This window comes from Rhea pennata, chromosome 11 (genome assembly GCF_028389875.1).
Source record: "Rhea pennata isolate bPtePen1 chromosome 11, bPtePen1.pri, whole genome shotgun sequence".
Lineage (NCBI taxonomy): Eukaryota > Metazoa > Chordata > Aves > Rheiformes > Rheidae > Rhea > Rhea pennata.
This window is the reverse complement of record NC_084673.1, coordinates 16,520,020-16,542,070: the sequence shown is the minus strand read 5'-3', so window position 1 is coordinate 16,542,070 and position 22,051 is coordinate 16,520,020. Positions and strand designations below refer to the sequence as shown.

At 42.3% G+C, this 22,051-nt stretch overlaps 1 protein-coding gene and 1 long non-coding RNA gene across 3 annotated transcripts; one reads left to right on the top strand and one right to left on the bottom strand.

Moving 5' to 3' along the window:
* Nucleotides 1–747: 747 nt before the first annotated feature.
* Nucleotides 748–21,947, bottom strand: SLC25A43 (solute carrier family 25 member 43). Of its 2 annotated transcripts, XR_009959586.1 has the most exons (6): nucleotides 21,650–21,947; nucleotides 18,252–18,493; nucleotides 17,222–17,394; nucleotides 4,315–4,449; nucleotides 2,957–3,220; nucleotides 748–1,300 (listed from the first exon to the last, which is right to left on the bottom strand). XR_009959586.1 is itself a non-coding variant. In XM_062584747.1 (5 exons), the coding sequence occupies exons 1-5, from the start codon at nucleotides 21,919–21,921 to the stop codon at nucleotides 3,017–3,019; spliced, it is 1,026 nt and encodes a 341-aa protein (XP_062440731.1). In that variant the 5' UTR covers nucleotides 21,922–21,947; the 3' UTR covers nucleotides 748–3,016. The 2 variants fall into 2 exon arrangements, 1 of the variants encoding a protein (XP_062440731.1); XM_062584747.1 differs by having other exon boundaries at nucleotides 748–3,220.
* On the top strand, nucleotides 12,382–16,671 carry LOC134145346 (uncharacterized). Its single transcript, XR_009959588.1, has 3 exons — nucleotides 12,382–12,504; nucleotides 15,966–16,023; nucleotides 16,612–16,671. It is a non-coding gene; the product is annotated as an uncharacterized LOC134145346 (long non-coding RNA).
* Nucleotides 21,948–22,051: the final 104 nt, after the last annotated feature.

Below are 22,051 nucleotides of genomic sequence, written 5' to 3'. Positions count from 1 at the left end.
AGGGGGGGAGCCGGCACCCCCGGGGAGGGGGGGGAGGGAAGGGAGCCGGCACCCCGGGGAGGGAGGGGGGGAGCCGGCAGCCCCGGGAAGGGAGGGGGGGAGCCGGCAGCCCCGGGGGGCCCTCACGCATCCAGCCCCCGGGGGGCTCAGAGAAGCCGGTGCCGCACCGGCAGGGCCGGCAGCGAGGCCACGGCTTAGGCGAGAGTTACAGACACTCGGCGCCCTCCGAGGCTCCGGGCAGAGCGCAGGGCGGGATCCAGGGGTCCGCCCCGACCCAGCAGTCACACTGAACCTCAGGCAGGGACCTGCTCTCGGAGGCCTCTGGGCATCGCCCTCGCCCCGCACGCGGGGCTCTGGGAGGCTCTGGGATCACGGCGCTGGGATCCGCGGCACCAGGCAGCCCGTCAGGCGGCTGCGCTCGGCCGCGATGAGATGGTACGATACATAACCCACCCCAGCTCACCCAGCTCCTGCACTGGGTGGCTCAACCAAACCCCACCTGACGCTACAGCTCACCTACCTATGAGCTGTCTCTGAACTTCAGCCACGTTATCTCGCTGCTCGTCACGGGGGCACCACTCATGGAGTCGGGATCAGTCATGCACCACCGCTTGCACCGTTTTACATTTTTGTGGTAGCGATGCATTGCTGAAGCACTTTGTTTCAGCACTTTGCGTTAAACACTCTACTGTTATACTTTGGGGGGGTTCACATGAGTAGATATTATTACACAATGCTGAGGCTCGGTTGATAAACAGTTAATAAGTGATTTATAGGTCTTAGGAATACATTACAATACAAAGGTGTCATTAGCACATCAGAAGCAAGTTAGAGGTAACTTTTAAACCCACTTAACTCTGATCAGGTTTGAATTGCTGAGCAAACATTCATATCACTAACACTTAAAAATCTACATGGAAATACAACATCAGCAACATCAGTATGCTTGCACCAGGTAAGGACACACTTCAATAAATCAGTTCCTCCCCAATTCATTCTAGTAGTGACCCAAGTCACATTTCCTTATTTGCACATCTCAAATAAATCTCATTTTCTTACTCATGCAACCAAAAATCTCAGCATTATTGTCTGCATTGTGCAGACAGGGAAACTGAGGCACAGTAGGTTGAAAAGAGAGTCGATAGTACTTACAGCCTCAATTTGATGCATGAGCCACAAGGTCTGCTGTCATCTAGATTTTTGCTATCACTGTATTTCTCTCTGAGAAGCAAACCATCACGAAATGCCAGCATAGCAGAACATGTAACAAGCCTGCCACAGGGATACTGCAAGATCTCAGCTGCAGGATACATCAACATCGAGAGTTAGGTGCAAGTCAGTCTTCACAACTAGGCCCAAATCCTCCTGCAAACCTCTCCACACAGTCACAGACTGCTCCCACAGTCTCATTTTGCTGTGACCTGGCCTAACCAAGCAGTTCATGGGATTTAGTTATTTCCACACAGCAGGATGCTAAAAGGGTGTTTCTTTCTTAAGAAAGAGTGTAGTGGGGAGAGGGGCCTGCGGCAGGCTTCGGGCCAGCGGGATGTGTCGCACAAGGTCCACATGGGCTCACATGGCCACAGAATTTTAAAGATCTTCTATCAGAAGGCACTACAGTGATGCAGTTCCCTAGCTGTATTTCTACAAATGAACCTGAGAGATACTTCTGGCCCTGTCTAAATCTCTACATGCGAGATCCACTTCCCCCTTTTGGAGAGGAGAGGTCCACATCACTGTTCTTATTCAGCTCCTCTTCGCCTAACAGAGCCCAAATGCAAAGCAAGGCAGGGAGAGGGGGTGTGGAGCTAGGGAGGCTCTGGAAGAGGCAGCTGGGTGCAACAGTGCACAGAGAAAGTTTGTACTTTCTGTAGAAAATAACACCAAGATGCTTTTTTTTTTTTTTTTTTTTTTTTTTTTTTTTTTTTTTTGCCTGAGAGCTCCCTAGACATTTTAGAAGCTTGAGTTGCATTTACACAGGCAATCAACTAGTGGTGCTGCAGGGCGCTTCGTATCTACATCAGTGCTGTGACTCTGAGATCACAATAGCTGAAGTGGAAAAATCCCTGGCTGTGTGCACAGTGCTATTCTACAGGCAAGGTCTGAGCAGCACAACAGGCCTAGGTCTGCACACAGGAACTAAGTAATAGTTTAATATAAAAATAGAGCTTTAAGAACAAATACTGAAAAAAAACATCACAAGGTCTTGGCTCTGAAATATCTAACACATTTAAGAACTGCATTTTTTCAGGAAATAATTAATGTAAAGGATTTCAGGAAAAACAAAAATTTAACCTGAAATAATTCACCTACATGCAGTAACAGTGCAGGAGAAAGGGGGAAAGACTTTCTAATATGCACTTAAGTCTTTCAGATTGTCATTCCAGTGTTTTAGAGTTCACTTCACATACTACAGTTCTCTTTTAGCAAAAGCACAGCTGCAGCAGCATGCTTTATCTTTATACCAAGACTTATACTAAATTATTATTCCCAAGAGATTCTGGAGTGTGAATGAACTGGGGCTAGTTCTCCATCTGCAGAAGAATGCCTTGTCCACGTGATATCGTTAACAGAGATTTTAGTAAAAATGCTCACACACTGCATGTATTCTAGTTTGTTTACAATTTTTGCCAACATCGTATCTCAAACTACTTCAACAAAGGTATTTGAATTTTTCTAATATTTTGAAGATATAATTTGTACTCTCATCTCAGTTCTCTTGCTCTCTGCAAGTGGTTTTATCTTAAAAAAAACTATTCAGCATTGAAAAGCACCTAAAATAAGCTCATTTCAAATTCCAATAACATAGTGTTTTCAAACTATTTGCATTTCTCCTCTTCAAGGTACATTTCATATTCATATCGCTTGTATCTATTCAGCAAATGAGATGCAAGATTTATTCATTCCTGATGCTAGTGTTTCAATACTAAAACCATATAATCTGAGATGCTGGTACCTGTAGTTCAGCATGTCTTGATGAAAAAAGGCAATCATATCTGCAATGGACATTCTGATCTCAGTTTTCCAAAGCCGATTTCCTTGGCTCAAAGTTTCCTCTGCGGAGGAGCTTCAATTCCCGCAGTTCTTGAGGCTGTAAACTCTGATCCACTCCGGGAGTTAGTTTGTAACTTAAAGGAGATTCAATATAACCATTTCTGTACAGACAGACCCTCTTGCAAAATTCGAAGGTACTAAACATTACACCGAAGTATGGGACAATCTGATACAAAAAAACAAACATAATAATGCATGTCAGAATCAGTAACAGTGTTCTTAGTTTAAATGTTTTTACAAAGGAAACTGCTAGAGCTTCCTGTTTAATCCAGTTTCTTAACAGAGCTGTGCTGATTTATATAAACTTAGAGACTCATCTCAAATTAGGCTGGCACCTGCAGCACGCTAAAAGTAGGAGTTCACTATTTATACATAACTAATTACAGTGATCTTGTAAGGAACAATATCATAAGGTTTATGCTAGCCTGTAAATTAACACAGCTTTTAAAATATCTAGACAAATCCTAGTAACCTTAGCAAACTCTAATATGGAATTTGGGATTTATTCTGCATGCAGTAGAATTAACAGTTTCTTTCTTCTGCCCCATGCAGAATCAGCAGTTCTGCTGCTTTGTGGCTTTATACAAGCCAAGGTAGGGCCAGGCATGATCAATCATGTTACTCCCCTACCACTCATTAGCTGACTTGCAGGTGGCAATTGTCTTCTGCTGCACTCTAAAATGTGTTTTACGTAAATTGTCTCCTGTTTAGGCCACCAAGTTTTATTTCACACTTTTAATTGGTCACGAGTTGTAGTAACTGATATGCATGTCCTCTTAGCTCACTACAAACAACAGATCAAAAGTATTAGTCTGGACTCCCATGGAAGTGGTTTGTACTACTGCAATTTTCTTTACAGCCAGAAAAAGCATGGCAAATTACTGGAGATCAGCTGAAAAGCAGAACGTGTTTAGCTACTATAAGTGGATCACTTGCAATCCCTCATCCTTTCCCCAGCTTGCGTGTTAGCAGCACTCCCTTCTCTAAAGGCATTCCAGTGAATTTGATGGAAGTAGTGACATCTAGAAGCCAAGATTGCAGGAGGGAAAATATGATCAAATTTAAGTTCCGGTTTATAAAAATATTATAAATCTGGTTTATAACCTGCCTGAGATTACACCAGTTTTGTCACAGACTCTGCCATCAATAAGCTGCTAATAAGTAGGGAGAGAAGTCATATATGTTATAACCCCAGCCCTCAGACAGTATGTCTTGCTTAGTTCAGGACAGTCTTTGTTTGGGATGAAAACAAAACCTCACCTTGAGCAGACTGGGTGTGAGTCCGCTCCAAAGTCCGAGCACACCTTTGTTCTTCACAGTTTGGTGGAAACAGTCAATCATGCCAGTAAAATGGACATCAACTGCTCCGTAGTGGGGAAGCCAAGGACTCTGTGCCTGTTCAAGAGACACCCAAGGGGATTTAAAACTAACAAAGGAAAAATCAAGTAAAGAAAAATAATTATTTCCTCTATTCTGTTAGGAAAGGAATGTTTTACATTATGCCAGGTTTCAATGGCTTGATCTGGATTCTTTTGTCAACCTATCGTGCTTTAATCAATTATACTTCAAAATAATAAACTATTCCACCTTTAAATGCAATCAGCAAAGAGAAGGAATCCAGTCCCTGACAGGTAGGAGAAAGCAAGAGAGCAGTAACTGTACACAGTGCTTCCTTTTGTGTCACTTCATTACTAGAAACAAATCTTGCCCTTGCACAGACAAACCACCAGAAGCGGAGTGGCAAGACATGTTAGGCTCAAGTCTGCCTGCTGCTCATGGCTGGGGAGAGGCATTTCACGTCACGGGCAGTGGAGCACCCAAGAGAGGGAAGCCTGGGGTTTGCCCAGACACCACAGTGCCTTCCTGTAATCCCGATCCTGATGTGAGAGCGTGCTGACCTGATTCTTGCAGCTCAGGCTGCATCCACACTGCAGCAAGGAGGGCAACCTGCACTCTGGGCTGAGGGTAACAGCACAGCAGCAATGGCACAGCCCAGACTTCAGCACGGGCTGTACAACCCCACAAGGACAGTAGGTGAGCAGCTGGGCCCACATTCCCATACCTCTGCTACGTAGTTAGTTAATCCAGACAGATTAAAGTCAGTTTGGGGACATCTTGCTGGACTGCAGCTACATTTCCAGCTGCATTATAGACAGTCTCTGTTCACATGGGGCAAGTGCAGTGGATCATTTTTAACAGCAAAATCCTTCATTAATCTCCTACTGTGTTAGGATGGACAAGATAACCTGACCTTGAATAATCCCATCCTCATCCATCTAAGCACATGAAGCCACAGGTTCACTTTGCATGAGCAAACCAGGGCTTGGCTCGTACACATGGCAAGTGACACTTCTCTGGGAGGAGTGTGAGGGGACCCCAGGAGACACACTGATAACTTGCATGTGTAAACTAGATTACAACAGCACAGAAATTTTTGAGAGAGAGAGAGAGAGAGAGAAAGAGAGAGAGAGAGAAGGAGTTGTACAGTTACCTGATGGGTGAATATGGATATCATTATCCCCTCACTCACCTAAAACATCACGTGTCATTGCACTATTCCTCTGTTTGGCCAAAGTAACCCACAGCTTCTCAAAGGTGCTAAGCCTATGACAAGCCTCTTTTATAAACTGACAACTGGCGTAACATTTTCTAGATGCCTGAGCTATAACATTTCAAATATTTGGCAGCTTGTTTTAGATGGTGGAAATGGAAACAGACCAAAACTGATGCTCCAGTATGTAAGGTGTCAGTATCAAGGGGGAAGTACATTGGGCTTAATGCTGTTGTATCCCCTTGTATTACTGGTAAATCCACTGCTAAAATTTAAAGCTAAAAGAAAAAACAGAAACAAATCCACCTCGAACTAATTGCAAATATCTGGTTTCTCTTAAATGTTTTTTCTCACATTTTTTGTGCATGAACATAGTGCATGTGATAAACTTCTGACTGCAGGTAAAATCATATGGTTTCCTTCTGACAGGACTTTGGAAGTAATTTGAGGAGAGCAATCTGCAGCTGTCTGCACTGGGAGAGAAGGTAATGGACTTCCAGCACATCCTGATCCAGTACCCTCTTGATCATTGGCCCTTTATCATGCCCTGGCTCTTTTATTCCAAGCAAGAGTAGAGTTTAGGATTTAATCCAAGGTCTTCTACACTTAAGGAGGAAAAAAACAGAAGCATTTGCTTCTGTTCACCAGTGCATCTGATCTGTAACAGTGAGCGCTCATATGCTGAGGGGAATAAGAAGTTTAATTGTTCTAATGGCTTTCCCCCTTTGTGGCTATATTGATCTCGCTAACTCCACAGGGCTGAAGTTGTTTCCATAATTCCTGTGGTGCAAGCTCCCATAGTTATGGAACATAGTCTTGTTTTAGGGTTCAGAGAGACAGACATTACTGGATTTGTTATTCTGCAGTATTACTGGCCCTGCCTTTACAGAAAGTTTACAATAATGATGCTAGTCTGGTAGCTGATAATCATGCACATCTTACTTCTGGTCCTTTGCTGTAGGGATAGGAAGCTCAGCTGTTTGCTTGACTTTGTTACCTAAGGAGTATGAGGGTTTAAAAAGCAATAGCTAAATCAAGTAGCGAGAAAGACAGAAATCATTTTTCACATCTTGAGAAACTCCTGTATAAAGACTCTCACGACTGTACTGGAAAAGAAGCTGAGTGCTACCACCAAGACCTCAGGGGCCAGTTCCACTGAGAATGGTGATATAAATACCAGGGATGCTTAGAAGAGTACCTGGATGATGTAGGCACCCTTAAAAACACACCACCAGTCACAGGAGAGCTGGGCTCAAAGCACTGTTCTGCTTCTGGACTGTCAGGCAGGTTCTATCAGCCTTTTTGGTAAAGGCAGTTACAAGCAGTCAAGCAGTGAAGGAGGACAACTTTTTCAAATGCTCGAGAAAAGCAGAAATGCTGCTGAACATATGATTCCCTTCCTTTTTCAAGTCTCTTTGTGATAGGCAGGGCATGACCTGCAAGAATTAACTGCAAGAGTTTAACTTAATCCCCTTAGTTACTGCACATATTTTGCAAAGGCACATATCAAAGAGTTTTGATTGCAGCACTCACGCATACAACACAAACACAGGCTACAAGCACACTGCTGATTTCAGTAAGATTTTGCATATAGCAAAAATATCCAGAAGAATATTAAAAAGATGCAGATAAGTTGAAAACCCGTATTTCTAATTTGCCCACAGACACTGATCTCTTAAGACATTTACTGAAAGATTATTTATAGTAACATTCACCATGGCTACAGCCATTTTCAAGATTTCAGTCTGTGGGGTGAAATATGCTTTGCTGACCTTTCTGCTGTACAGGAGCAGTTCGTTTCTAAGACCTTAGACACAATATTTGAATAACTGTCCATAAAATCTCCGAATCACTTATTGTAAAATGAAAAGTGAAAAGTATATCAGTTTGTAGAAGTTAAAAATTGAGTCTTTTGGAACACAACTAAGCAAAGTTAGAATGTATTAATGAAAGAAAAAAATAGGAAGGTGTTTCATTGGCACTGTTTTTAATGAAAAAATGGTTGTGGGTTTTGGGTGGTTCTGTATCATCTAAGCATGTCTGCAATGCAGGAATGCCTGCAACCGCCTTACAAAGCAAGAGCCAGAAAATGGAACTAACCAAACCGATCGGACTAGTTTCTCTGCCCTGGTTTGGCAGAAACCTAGTGTGACATACAAATCAGATGGCTAATCTCATATCAAAAAGATTGTGTTTATGACTGAGATGTTTCACACCATGCACCTCAGAGCAGCTTCAACTTCTTTGTTTTGACACCACCTGACACTATGGGCTGCGGAAACCTGTATGTTATGAACATTTTTAAGGACTTCCTTTCTCCTGCAGTTACGGCTGTCTCATGCTGCGGAAGGCTGGAGATATTGCACAGCTCACTGCACTGATAACACAGAGCACCAAGTTGTTAGTCACAGCAGCAGTGTGTTTAAGTTGCTAATCTTCTTTTTACTTCTGATGGGTGATTAGTCCTCTAAATGGTTAAAGCACATCAGACATAGAATTAATTCTATTTGCTCTCTCATAAATACAAACACCTTTTTAGTACACAGAGGCCACTGAATCTAGTCAGTATCTAGTCAGATACATCCCAAAAGTTAGCAGTCTCTTCTATTTTGACCATCCAAACCCAAGAGATAAAGTTATGTATGGACCGGGTAATAACCAGAAAACAACTTGAAGTCTAGCTCACTTTTTTATATATTAACAAGATATTTAAACAAGGGTGAAGTGTCAGGACAAAACTCTTTTCAAGGGAAAAAAGTTAGTGGTTATGTGAAGATTCTTCAAACACCATCTCTGCTATGGCCTGCGGTTTGAGGTGAATGCCATAACAACATAGTGCCATTTGGGGAAGTAATCCCTTTTAATGACCTCCTCTAGCCCTGAATGCCTACCCTCTTCCTCTTAGGATTGAAGGATGAATATAGTTCACTGTAGTGAGAATGGTGCCCATCAAAAGATCGATCATTTGAATCTTTCCAAGGCTCGCAGTAGTCCCACAGGGACAGCAGGATTCAGACCCGCAGCCATAGTGGCTGGGCCACTTGAGTATGTGTCTAGAGCTTTGCAGGTACAAAATCCCCACTTGCAATTCAGGACATCTTGGTTTACAACTATCTGAATTCCTCCTTAAGTTTACAGGTAATCAGAGGCTAATTTGGAAATACTTCCCTCTCAGTTCAAGTGTTTTTTTTCCTCCCCTTTCTTTTTCAGAAAATCCCTATTGACACAAAGCTTTGCTATTTTTAATCATGCAGTACTATTGACATGGGGAGTATGTCAAATCAATTAACAGTAGATAGCTACCACAGCAGATAAGCTATTCTGATGGGCAGACAGAATAAAATCACTTGTTACTTACAAGTGCTCTTTGTTATTTCCAAATACAATAAATTCAGGTATCCTGCCCTTCTGATCAATTCTAAAAAAGCACAGGAAGGCACTTTACAACACAGCTCAAGAGTTCACTCTCTTAATCTGGAATCTAAAATAAGAAGTCTTTATAGTCTGGGTTTATAAGGACACATCCAACAGGCTAACTAGGTCAAAGGAATCTCAAGGACAAATTCTACAGATTTTTTCCAGGTAACTCCACTGTGCTTAACAGACATTTAATCCAAGCAAAAACAAAAGGCTTAAAAGAATATTTCATTCCACTCAAATAAGAAATAATTAAAATATAAATAAGGATTAATATTGAAAAAATACATGCATAATCTTGTCCAAATCAAGCCCTTCTCCTGTAGGACAGCCTGAAGTGGTAGCCACTGTCTTTCCTGTGTCAGTGGTTTAGTAATGCTGACTTACCCCTGGACTGGAACATAAAGTCCACCAAAGGTATTCAGGCACATAGGAAGGTAAATGATGACGAGGCCTCAGGAGGCAATCGTTTCCAGAGCATTACAGTAGAGCAGCTGACCTCCAGGTTCCTGCACTCTAGAACTGTGTCCTTTCCTCTGTTACCTGAACTAGGGCCAAATCCTTCTTGCCTTGCTGAAATCAATGACATTGAGTGACCAGAAAGGACAAGTTTAACTCCTACCTTTAAGTAGGTTATGACCAGGCCTGCTATATCCTCTGACTTCATGGTCTGTCCCAGAATCTCTCCCTTACTGCTGAACCTAAGTTTTCTTTGCTTTTAACAGTTGTTGTATGAAGGTATCTTCAATATGGATTATGGATGTTTCTCTCCTCAAGGCAGCGCAAATCCCTTGCATGGACACTTCTGTGTGGTGCCAGATGATTCAGCTCAATCCTTACAAACAAGTACACCATTTTCATGCACGTTAGCACTGGTTTGTTTAATGGTGTGAACCCTTAGGCAGAGCATGCTTGGTCCAACACTCCACACTGGGAATAGCAATACTAGCTCCCACATCTCCTGCAGACTGCATAGGAATTGAGACAAATGTTATTATTTTTACAGGACTGGGGCTTTACAATGGACCTAATTCCATTGGCCTTATGTGGATTAGGTACAGAATTACATCAAATCAAAATAAACCTGATATAAAAGAAGAGAGTGTCCATGAAGTTTAAGCTCCTACTTATGCAGTATTATACACAATTAATCATCTCATATGTCACAGGAGCATTGTTCCAAACATAGACATGTTCCAAACTGATACAAGGATCTCCTGCGTAGCTGACAGAGGAGCAATGGTGTTAGGAAACAACAGTGACAGTCGTCATTCTGGAAGCATTACTGCTTCTCTGCTGAAAGTTATGCTGTAACAGTTGTGTTTGCACAGTAGTGTGCCCTAACTCACGTCAGGCCCAGCCACCTGGACTTGTTACCCAGTTAAAAGAGGTGAGCTGAGATAACCCATCTCCTTTGCCTCAGAGAAGATTAGAGAGCTCTCACTTGTACTACTACTCACAGAGCCATGGGGGCTGTGAAAGTCCAGCAGTTACACTTAACCAGCACTACCAGGTCTAGGAATGGGAGCATGCCTGCACTTCAGTATCTGGGGAAAGCAACAATTACACTGCGCACTCCTCCATCCCTCCTGCATTTCAAATGGGTAGTGTGCTTTGCCGCTTCTTCTCCAAAGACCATCACGCTGCAGTGCTAAACTACTGCCTTAATCTACCGCAGAGCAAGTATTACACACTTATCACACCACAGCTCCTTGGATGAACACGGTTAAAGATCACTAGTAGTAGCACAAGCTGTCACAAGGCAGACCTGACTGTTAGATCAGCCCAGTTTCACCACTGATTTTTAATTTATGACTTCTGTCTCATCCAGCTTTTCAGTGGCACTGCTCAGTGTTTCAACTCCATGGGCAGTCAGCCTCCGTGATTCTTTCCTGTGCAAAACTGGGGATCTAAGAGAAATGCCTCTGAGATTTGTTCAGACAGACAAAAACTAATCCAAGCTTTTACAGAAGGCAAAGCTCACATTATGCTCAGGTAGTTTTCGTCAGGCATTATGTCCTGACTGGTCACTGTACTGGGAACTTCCCAAAGTAGCCTCATAGACAGCAGTATAAAATATCTTAACAGTAACATCAACAAAATAATAAAGAATGTTGGTAGCTGAATGCAAACAGCTTAATAGAAAAGAGGAAGGAAATGTTTTCACCAAAAATACACTCCAAAATCTATCTTATATTTGTCAGTAATCAAAGAAGTCAAGCTGACTCCAAGTTTAAGTACGCCAGAATGTAGGATCCTGGCCCCAAGTACCAAGATAAAAATGAGATCATGAGAAGAAGGAGGCAGAAGAGGCAGATTGATAGAATATCTTCTATCATTTTGCAAATACACAGAAGAAGGAAAACACAGTGCTTATCGGGCAGTCCTTCCAATAACACTGCAAACATGTTTCAGGTACGTACCCTGAAGCATGCTGTGACACACCAGGAGGCAACTAGACCTTTCATGCAGAACTCCTTTCTACCCCATCTCAGGGCAAGGGAGGGTTGGAAGATGACAGTATCTTTTCATGTATATGGAAACAGAATTGCACAGTCCAACTCCAGCTGAAATACACAGAGTGGGGTATACAAATGAACAGGATGGGACCAAACAGAAAAGATTGCTTGGTGAGCCATTTTCTTAGTAAAAATACAATGTTTTATGTAATCCATTTTACACAGTATGTTAAGGTAACAATTAGCCCCATGAGCACAACAAGTATTAACATGAGCTTCCTATGGATTTGCCCCTCATAGCTGACTGAGCCAGGCATTGGAAGGTGCAAGCTTGCACTGGAATTTTTCTTGTGTCTGGCACATGACAACTTCTCTTCCCCAAATAGGTTATCTAGTGTCAGTTAATGTAAGATCTCACCCTACAGAATCCCTCTCAGTCAAATTAATTCTGGAGTTTCTTCTCTATGTGGGGACTTGTTTCATGAAACTTGAAGGAACTTAATATTTCTGAAACCTTTGCTTCTCTGTCAAATTCAGCTGAAGCTGGCAGCAGGATCAAAAGTTACTGGGAGCAGGGACAGACAGCTAGTAACAACATAAACCTCACTTCCACATGAAATCAGAGTAAAAGTAGTCATATTGCTCATTATTTGCTTTCATACTGTGGAATCTGCCTTACTGTGTGGTCAAATGGCTTCACCTCTGAAAGTTTTTAATACTCAGGCTCCCATGCAGTTCACTAATAAATGCTTTCCCTGCACAATCTCTGTGCACGTATGTTTTTGAGATGGCGTGTGAACCACATGACCCAAAAAAGGATTCCTTATTTTTAAATGGGGTCACGACTCTAATAACTTTCATATTCCCAGCTGACAAGATCACAAATCTCTCAAACAGCAGGGACACTACAGCATGGGAGCTTTCAGAGGCTGCCACGCCAGCATCAGTGATTGTCTCCGGTGATGGAGCGCACTCTGCTCCATGTTGAAGCAACACAGGAGCAGTCTCCTTATTTCAGCAGAGGTAAGGCACTTTTCTAATGAACATACATAATTTTCTTTTCCAAAGCTTTGTTTATAACCTAGCCACTGTGTTCTTGCTAGAGTGACTTTTATCATGCAGAAAACACAGCTAGAAGACTGCTTTTAAATTAAGACTTAAAAGTTGCCTTTAACTGACTTCAGACTACAAACGTGTCATATAGAGCACAAGAATGTGCTTACTTTAAATAAGAGACTTCACAGAGGGAATGACTGCTCAGTTTTCTCAAGGTTACTGAGAACACAAAACATTTACATCATTTACAACAAATTTCACACATGCAGAGCATTTTGTGTCTCAAAGCATCAAAGAAAAAACCCAAACCCACACTGAAGATAGGCAGCCTCAGCCTAATTCAGTTTGTCACTGAAAAAACACCACTTCTTGGGTGATGCATGACAACAGCCCACACTAACAAAGAACAGAGAGCCTGTTTGTTCATGGCAGGGGAGGGAATACACAGCCTGGATTTTAAAACAGAGAGATCAGACACTACTGAACAACATATTCCCCCGAGAGATGCCTTCACAACATAAGGATGCTGTGCAGTCAACACCAGAAATATGCTGCATTCTGCAGTAAGCAAAAGTATCCTTATTCTAGATTACAAGCATTTCATAGTAAAGCTATCCCTGAGTAGCATTTACTGGAAAGGAAGATTTTCAGCTAATTTTAGTTACACTGATTAAAATAAATTGTAACAGCAAAATATGAGCACAGGAGTGAGCTTCTGCAAACACAGCTACAGTTTGTTCATGTAAGGAGGTGAGGACTATCTGTACAGTAGACTAAGCATCTGCAAAATTTTAGAGCCATTTTGGTACATTTTGCCTTACAAAATTGCCAAAGTCAAATGTCAATTTGGAATGAAGGCTAAGAAGTTCCCAGCCCTGAGCCCAACACTGAGGGTCACATGAAGAAAGGGAAATGCCAAACCTAAGTGCTGGGTTTGCACTGACCACTTGTATGTTTATAGATTTCCAGTTCTGCACAAGCCTAGGTTCAGCATCAAGCTAATTATAACCTTCTGTACGGCATACAACAGCCCCAAACTCATCTTTCCTTGCTGAAATGCCAGGGCAGATCTATGAAGCTAATCACAGGCAATAAGATGATGTGGGAAAGTAGGAGCATAATATCAATGTTTCCCTTAGATCCAGATTCTGTTATAGTCAGAAATTTCTCTGCAAAAAGGTAAAAAGAGAGTGTTCTTGTATGCATAAGTCTGCAATGTAAAAGTACAGTATTTGAATACTGCTTAGACATTGGGTTAAACAAAGAACATAATATTGTGACTGAGGAAGGAAAGCCAAGGAATAACAAGCAGCTAGAACGATATAATGATCAGTAAGTTTTTGTTCCAAAGCTGATATAGCATGAAAGTGAGTCAGGAAAGCATTCAATATAGAATATCCCCTTGAACAACCCTCTCCTTCACTAATCCCCTTCTACAGATGCACAACAAAAGCCATATGTCCATGCCAAAACATGCATACAGTACCTCTCCATTCTCTAACATGCCAATCAGGAGCAAAGTGGAAAAAGGAAGACAAAGGAATAACATTAGGATAATCACAACAAAGAGGGCTCACATACGTGTTAAGATTCATTCATTTTAATTAACATTTTTAGAGAAACCTGTTCAAGTATATTTAGCAAACGTATCATTTTTGTAAAAAATGTAAACATGGTAAAGATAATACTAATACCAGAGGGAGAAGAAGCCATGATTACAGAATAAATGTGACATCATAAATCATCACCAAAATGCAGAGGAAGAATTGTTCACTGATAGTTAACTCCTACTCCCAACAAATGTCAATGACAGAAGCTGCTGACATCAGAAGTGTAGGACTCAACTATGTAAGATGAGAAAGGCTGGAAAAAAGTGACTACGACAGAGGTTAGAAATAACACCTTACTCCCCTCCCACAGCAGAATTTATTTTCTAGTCTATGTAAACATGTTATCAAGTAAACACATATTCAAGTATTGTCTAGATAAAGAGATGGATGGAGCTAACTTGCCCAAGGCTGCCCAGCACGTCTGGCCAAGATCTGGATCTGAGTGTTCTGAGCATAGGCCTGTACTTAATCCTGGGATCAGAGAAGACTGTTTTATGACCTAGTCTCTCCGTTTTGAAGCTCCTGGGACTGCCTTACAACTCCCTAGTTCCCCATTACCAGTAAGTTCACAGGAAGAAAATTCTTTGGCAATATACCATCTCCATCTGTCAGAACAGTGAGATGGAAGAGAGAGAAGAAGGAGGATTTATACTGACCTCTACAGCATTCTGGGCTCCTCTTCACTCACCAAACTCATGTCCAGAGCTTCAAAACAAAGTCAGCATTCCCCTACATGCACTGCAGTGCACTTGCACTGGGTTAAAGGCTTCAGCAGGCCCCTCTCTTTATTACCTAGAAAACTGAATCACTAAGTCGAGGCTCACCAGAACAAGATAGCTAAAGAAACAAAACAAAACAAAACCTCTGATGAATGGTATCTGTTCCTGTGTTTTCTGCAGAACACCAAGATGTCTTAAAGCTCCACTTTCTCCTTCTTTACTTTATTTCTTTCTAGGTATTCTAGGTATTTCTTTCATGATACCCATTCTGGTGCTATTCTTTCTCTCTTCTGAACACCACCCTGTGAACTGAACATCCCATTCTGCCTTCAGAGCATCCTCAGCCACCACCTCTGCTGAGCCTGTTCCCACAGCAAACTGCAGTGCCTCCAACAAACTTGCTGGTCAAACAGACCAGCAAGTGAATGCAGTGCAGGGTTGATCCCTGTAAGGCTGGGCCATACTGTGACGATAACAGCAAAAACCAAACTTCTTGGATTACCTCGCATGAGTTCTAACGACCCCTCAGTATCAGCTTGGGTGGGATCATCAAGAGGTTTCATTTGTGGACAAGCCTCTGTGAATTACCTCGTTTCCAATACCAAACCAAGAATTATGGGTTTTTATACCTATGCAGCTATTTCTTTTGAAATAGCCTTGCCTTGTCTTATGCCTTCAGAATGAATTACTCAACGGGGGTGTCTCTCCCTGCTTGGGAAATCGCTATGCAATTGTTGCAGTGCACCTATGGGGAAAAAACTCTGTTTAACCTTTTTGCCTTTCAGAACATTTTTTCCATAGATCCATTTCCTATACTTTTGGGCGCTAAATGCAGTTGAGCCCCAGTCAGATGTTTTAAGCATGCCATTGGTGAAATAGCACAGCCTAGTGGCAGGAAAACAAAAATTAGGCTTGTTTCATGTCTTCACTTACCTGGCCAGACAAACCTGGACACAGAGCTTTACAACATTGCGTTGGTTACCTGAAAGTTACTTTTAAACTGACTACAAAAAACAAATGTCCAAAAACTGATGTAATGAAATTAAAAAATTAAAAGGGAAACATCGTAGTAAATGTATTTCTTTTCTTTATTCTCTAGGGCAGCAGTGTTGCTGTGAGCCTAAAGATATAAAGAAAAGGAGGACTTGTAACAAGAGGTAATTGCTTTTTTAGATCAATTAATATAGCTGGAAAGAGATTCAAATTTATATGCTCAAAATTTCTTCATCACCTAAGGCAGTTTATGAGATACCTGCTGAAAGAGCTCAGTCTAAAGCATGGCTTATCTTGCTTCCAGCTATATGAGTTGGTCCAACACAAGACATTTCTTCTCCTTAGCTTAGGTCCTGTGCTACCACCTGAGCAGAGGGCAATGAATGGATGCTTCTGTGCCACTGGGGCTGAGCTCTGTCTGGAACGAGAACCCTGGGAGTAGGAGAGGGGAATTCAGAGTTTCCCTGACCTTTTGCTAGCTTGATACTTATGAACCAGGCTGGCACTTGATGGAGAGATCTATAATGCTACCATAGCAAATGATAACTGCTTTCAGGAGGTGATCACGAAAGGTTCCCATAAACCTGCCATCTCATCAACTGCACTGAAAGAACTAATTCATATGCCATAGCCAGAGAGCAGTCAGCTGTTCACTGCCGAAGAAGTTTGAATGAAAATAAGAAAATACAAAATTAATTATGTCAATAAGACAGAAATATTCTTTTTAAAAATCATTATTACTAATCTTTCAGGAGAAAGAAGCAGGAAAATTATATATAATGATGTAGCAACTCTAACAGCGCTGATCCTCCAGCAAAGCGACACTACCAGCAACTGGAAAGTTGCCCATTAATCAGAGCAGTTGAAGGTAAGACGACTGAGGATAGTTTTGACCCTGCAGAATTAATAACTGTGCAAGTTTCCTGTGGCTGCCATTACACACATCAGCCATAAACAGCAGACACAAAAAATCCTGGAGATGAGATGGATCTCTTTCATCCAGCCTACCACCAAGGGGACAAGAACTCCTGCATGTCACAGAACATTTGCCAGTTCTCAGCTGCGAGGATCTGATGGAATTGCTTCGAAGAGGAAGAGAAATAAAGTTGAAGACCCAGAGTCCAAGAAAAAATATATATCCCATGGTAGTACTTGAACTCATATTAAAAACACAACAGCACATGCGTAACAACGAATTTTCAGACTTAAAAAAAAAAAAACCCAACCCTTCCCCCTCCCCAAGCCTCTGTAGTCCACTGGTAAGAGAAACAGAATGGAAGTCAAGATCATCTGGCTAGTCTTGCCCCAAACACCTGAAACAAGTATATATAACAAAGTACTGGTAACCAGGATGTTCTGTACCTGCATCTTCCTCTTTACAGTCTCAAAGGGGAAAGAAAGTGTCTGTGCCACACCAGCTGCTACACAGCCATTTATAAAGTTTTGAAGAGGTGTGAAATGAATTATGGGTTCTTGCCAGATTTTGTCCAGATTGATGTAAACAAAGAATGACCCAGCAGAAAATGGGATAGCACCTAGAAAGCAAATGAGACAGAGAAGGCTTACATGAGCACACAGTACTGTAAGAAATCAGGTGCTAATCACATAACTTGAACAGATGGCAAGAACCACTGCCAGTTTACATCTTGCATTGCACAAACCAAACTAACACATAGTTCACTCAAACACTCATATTTCAGCATCTATTCAAGGTTCTTAATTTGCATATTTGGTCAGAATTTCTTACTGCTTTGGTCTCAAGACAGGTCACAGTTTTTCTCTAGCCCAACCCAATCCTAGCAGCCGTACAGGTAAACAGAGCTGCACCTACAGTCAAACTGATGAGGGATGCTTCTGTCCTCTCTTGCTTGTTTCATGCTCTCATCAATTTTATAGCGAGATTATACATTGCTATGTATTTTTTAAAAGCTATAGAGAATAAATAAATAAGAAGTCACTTAAAGACAGAAAAATGTTAATTTTTCGTCTTTCACATCACTTATATGTTACTGCTTACACTGGTACTGCTTACACAAGTTTCACCAAACACCCAGGGAGACACTCTTGTGCCTAGGAGTTGGAAGCTTTATTTATTTATTTTTTAAAAAGAGTTAAATAGAGGAAATCCTGCTGAGTACAACTAGATCTGTAAAAGATGGACAAGAACATTTTGTTTAACTCTTTAGCATATGCAAATGTTAAGCACTCAGTCATAATTTGACACAATACAGTTGCAGCAAGGGTAATTAGTATTGTTGTGCTTGTAAATCTAGATACCTTCTACAGAACAATATTACTACTCACTTTTTAAATTAAACACATGGATTACATAATTGCAAAAAACAATGTGCAATGATGCTCAAAAATATGATTTTCCTCATTATTATCTTACCTAATATAGCTGGTGAAACACCACGGTAGAGTGCAAGAAATCCTTCTTGATGATTAATTTTGGAAAAAGCATGAAAAATCCCTTTGTAAGATGGTTCCAGTCGGTTCTGTACAATGAGCCGTGTCTTAATTACATCAGTAGGGTAAGTCACTATGGTTGCAAACATGCCAGCCAGACTTCCTGCTGTGATGGCTCTCCAATGGGAGACATGACCCAACTCATCCGTGAAAAGCGTAACAAGTCTAGAATAAACACATACAAGAGATACTATTAATCACAGTACCAAGAAAAAGAAAAAAGAAAAAATGAAGGCAGTTCATTTGTGATGCAACTATTCTGCTCTTCTCCACAAACTTCTTCAGTAGTAAGACTTGAAATTTCAACACGTATTTTATCTGAGAACCTCATTATACTGTATAACACCGTACAAGCATCAGAACCTCCGTGAAACAGAACAGGTGGATGTGCAAACATGAGCACAGTCAGAATGGCATGGCTAAGAGCCCGGAGAGATTTGGGCACTGAGCACAAGGTAAAGCCACTCTGCAGTGAAGTGCAGAAACGCGAAAGTTAGAGTAACAGCTAGGTCAGCGACTGGAATACAGATGCCTGCAAATGCAATTTACTTAGCTTTTAGTGTTACTGACCTAAAATACTTTCAGTATCTGAACTAGCTTTTTTAGAGGCAGCTAGCATATCTCTACCTGCAGCACAGTTCACAACACAGATTGAACTCACACAGCCTAAATTCCAGTACCTTGCTGGAGGTCTAGAGCATCAATTCAACAACAAAACAAAACAAAACAAAAAAACCCACTTCAAATATTTGGAGACTATTTGCTCAAATGATTTACTTATTTGCTTCCCTTTAAAAGATTTTTACTTCAAAGTCATTTTAGTCTGTAGAATCTTCAACTATATTTCTACTTACAGGATGAAAATCACCGTAACTTAAAAATACCTGTAAGAAATGCTCTGATGATCACAGAAATGACCCAGTCTTCTACAAGGCCATCCTCTAGTCAACATAATCATACAAGAAATACACAGATAAGTTCCTCACAGCCTTTTTGAGGGGCTGAAGTGAACCGAACATTATTCTGTTCATTATATTAGACCATGAGGACCCACAAAGATACTCACCTAGAGAAGACTTGTGTGTAGGCACTACTATGCTCTGGAGGTTAAATCTTAATTTGAATTTACTGAGTAAAGCATAGAGTTTTAAAGGCTAAGCTACAACTCATCCATTTGTGATTCACAGAAAGACTTTTCCATATATGTAGAAGACTCCTAAATCATTGAAAAGCGTCACAGAGGCAGCAAAAAGCAAGCAAAGAGTTGAGAGGTAAGTCTCAGCAAGTAAAGAAACCTACTATTCTACTTCTGAAGCATTAGCTAAACTGCCTAAACAGCAGATACACATTTGGCTACGTAATGTTAAACTATTTAGAACAAAATAATTTGCAAAGATTTATATGTCACTTCTTGCTCAGCTGATATTCTTCGCATCCAAGTGTGCATTTTCTACTGCATGACAGATCCCTGCATCTACTTGTCCTGTGCCCTGGACAGAGTGCAAAGCAGAAACACCAGGCAAGCAGAAGCAAAGCGCATATTTTTTTTTGTACTAAGTGTCTTTTTTATTCTCTAGAGTCAACAAATTCTGATTTTTCTGTGTGTGTGGGGGGGTGCCTCTGAGCTCTACCCAGATAACATTTAAAAGTGGCAAGGAAAGACTGGGCCTACACACAGTAACCGCAGCAGGAAGAGTGCAAAGTAAGCTAATCTCTACCCCTTTCACAGCCAGTTTGGCTCCCTCTATGCTGCCTTTCCAGGGTCTACTAACTTTCTCATCATCCCACATCTTTTCGAGGTTAGTGTTATCATTTAAGTTACAGTGTAACACTTCTCTCACTTGCCTTTCCTGCCTTTGTATACAAATTTTCCCCTAGGAAAAAAAAAGCAAGTAACAAACCAGGGAACATGCCTAAGTAGCTTTTACTTAATTTTCCTGGTAGCTAGCCTACTTCTACTTGTAACTCAAGAGAACTCACTGAGCAAACTAGAGACATAAACCATGATCTTGCAAAGCGAATATAGAGCGTTTCAAGTTGAAGAAACAATCAAGTTATTTTGCTCAAAATTCATTGCTCAAAATTGGCTTGTATAGACTAGTGCAACGCTGACTTTTTAGGGAACTTAAGTAAGTATATTTAAACTACTGGTTCTGCCTCCACACCGTTGTTTTCCTTAGCCCTTTTTTGACCACTGTACTTATTGCAAGCAGAAGGAAACAACAGAGCTTCCTGATTCCAAGATAGCCTTGTCTATCATTGCCTGGGCAGCACAGGCAGCGCTGGGAAAATGATTCTTGCTCAGCCACACGAACTACAAACCCTTCAGCAGGGCGTGCAGCGTCAGCCCAGGCGAGAGCTGCCGCGGGCCTGATTGGCCAGCACAGGCTGAGCCCATGCTTCTGCCCACCCCGCACAACCCACGAACTAGAATAACCCATCTGCCAGCTGGGCAGAAATGTCAAGAGCACACCAGGCACACAGCTGACCTTAAAAACAAACAAACAAACAAAACACCCCACAACCTCTCAAACTGGCAAAACATGCTGGTGCGTGCAAATAGTCAGAGCACCTTTTCAAAGCCTGAAAAAAATACCAGCAGCAAAAAGCCAATTCTAGAGAAACAGTTCAGGCTCCACACTGATCAGACAGTCTTGCTGCAGTCATTCTATCATTTACATTAATCAAATGGCTGTGTATTATCCAAAAAGGAGATTTTAAAACAAATAATGTCATATATCAACTTCAAAACTACCAAAATAGCACAACAGTAGCTGTCTAACATCAGGAAAAAGACTCAAATCATGAGTTTGTTAAGCTATTCTTTTCTTGAATAAAAACACATTTGATATAATTGCTTGAAAAACTGTAAGTTAACAAAGCAAATAGGTTGCAAAGAAGAGATGCCACAGTCACATTTGTAGATAGCACTGTAACTTCATTTCTGGAGGAATCTCTGGCTGAGTGGAAGAGATTTAAGGCACTACCAAGCTTTCATCATTGGAAGTACACACACGACGTTACATGCAGTCACTAGAATGCCAGTAGCAAGAGTTACTAGGCTCCCTATAACCTACATAAACGAAAGAGCAAAGTTACTAGCCAGGGCTCGTGTCTTTGAAAAGAGGGGACACACAACAAACCCGAAATCAGAGCCAAGCCAGAGACTAATAACATACATATATAAACGACGAAGTTTCTCACGTTCCCTTCCCTCTTCTTTTCAGATGGAACTGAAAGAAAGAAGTGAGGCCGCAGCCCCGCGGCTCCGAGGAGCCGGGTCGCCCGGCCGCAGCACAGCGGGGCCGGGGCCTCGCTTACCGGCGGGAGGCGGCGAGCTGCAGCGCGCTGTAGGGGAAGAGGCGGAGGCAGGCGGTGAGGTTGCCCTTCCAGAGGGCCCGCAGGCCCTCGGCGCGGCACAGGCAGCGCCCGGCGCCGCGCAGCCCCCGCCGGCAGTGCCAGGTGCCCACCTGCGCCAGCACCGTCAGCAGCTCCAGCGGCGCCGTGAGGCTGAGGCTCAGCGCGCCCGCCAGCCCGGCGCAGCCCAGCCGCTGCAGAGCCGTCACCCGGCCGTCCCGCCTCCAGGTGGCCATAGCCCCCCCCGCCGTGGCCCCCGGCCGCGGCGCGGCGCGGCGGCTCTGCGGGCGCTCGCCGCGCTGCGCCCGGCCCCAGCCCCGGCCCCGGCCCCGGCCCCGGCTGGGCGCGGCCAGCGCGGGGGCGGCG

What these genes read in the sequence shown, in the direction of transcription:
- SLC25A43 (XM_062584747.1), bottom strand. Translation starts at nt 21,921, where the DNA reads ATGGCCACCTGGAGGCGGGACGGCCGGGTGACGGCTCTGCAGCGGCTG. An exon ending in CAGCTCGCCGCCTCCCGCCG is followed by an intron (nt 18,494 to 21,649) that starts GTAAGCGAGGCC and finishes TGTTTATTCTAG; the next exon opens with ACTTGTTACGCTTTTCACGG. An exon ending in TGTTTCACCAGCTATATTAG is followed by an intron (nt 17,395 to 18,251) that starts GTAAGATAATAA and finishes TTTGCTTTCTAG; the next exon opens with GTGCTATCCCATTTTCTGCT.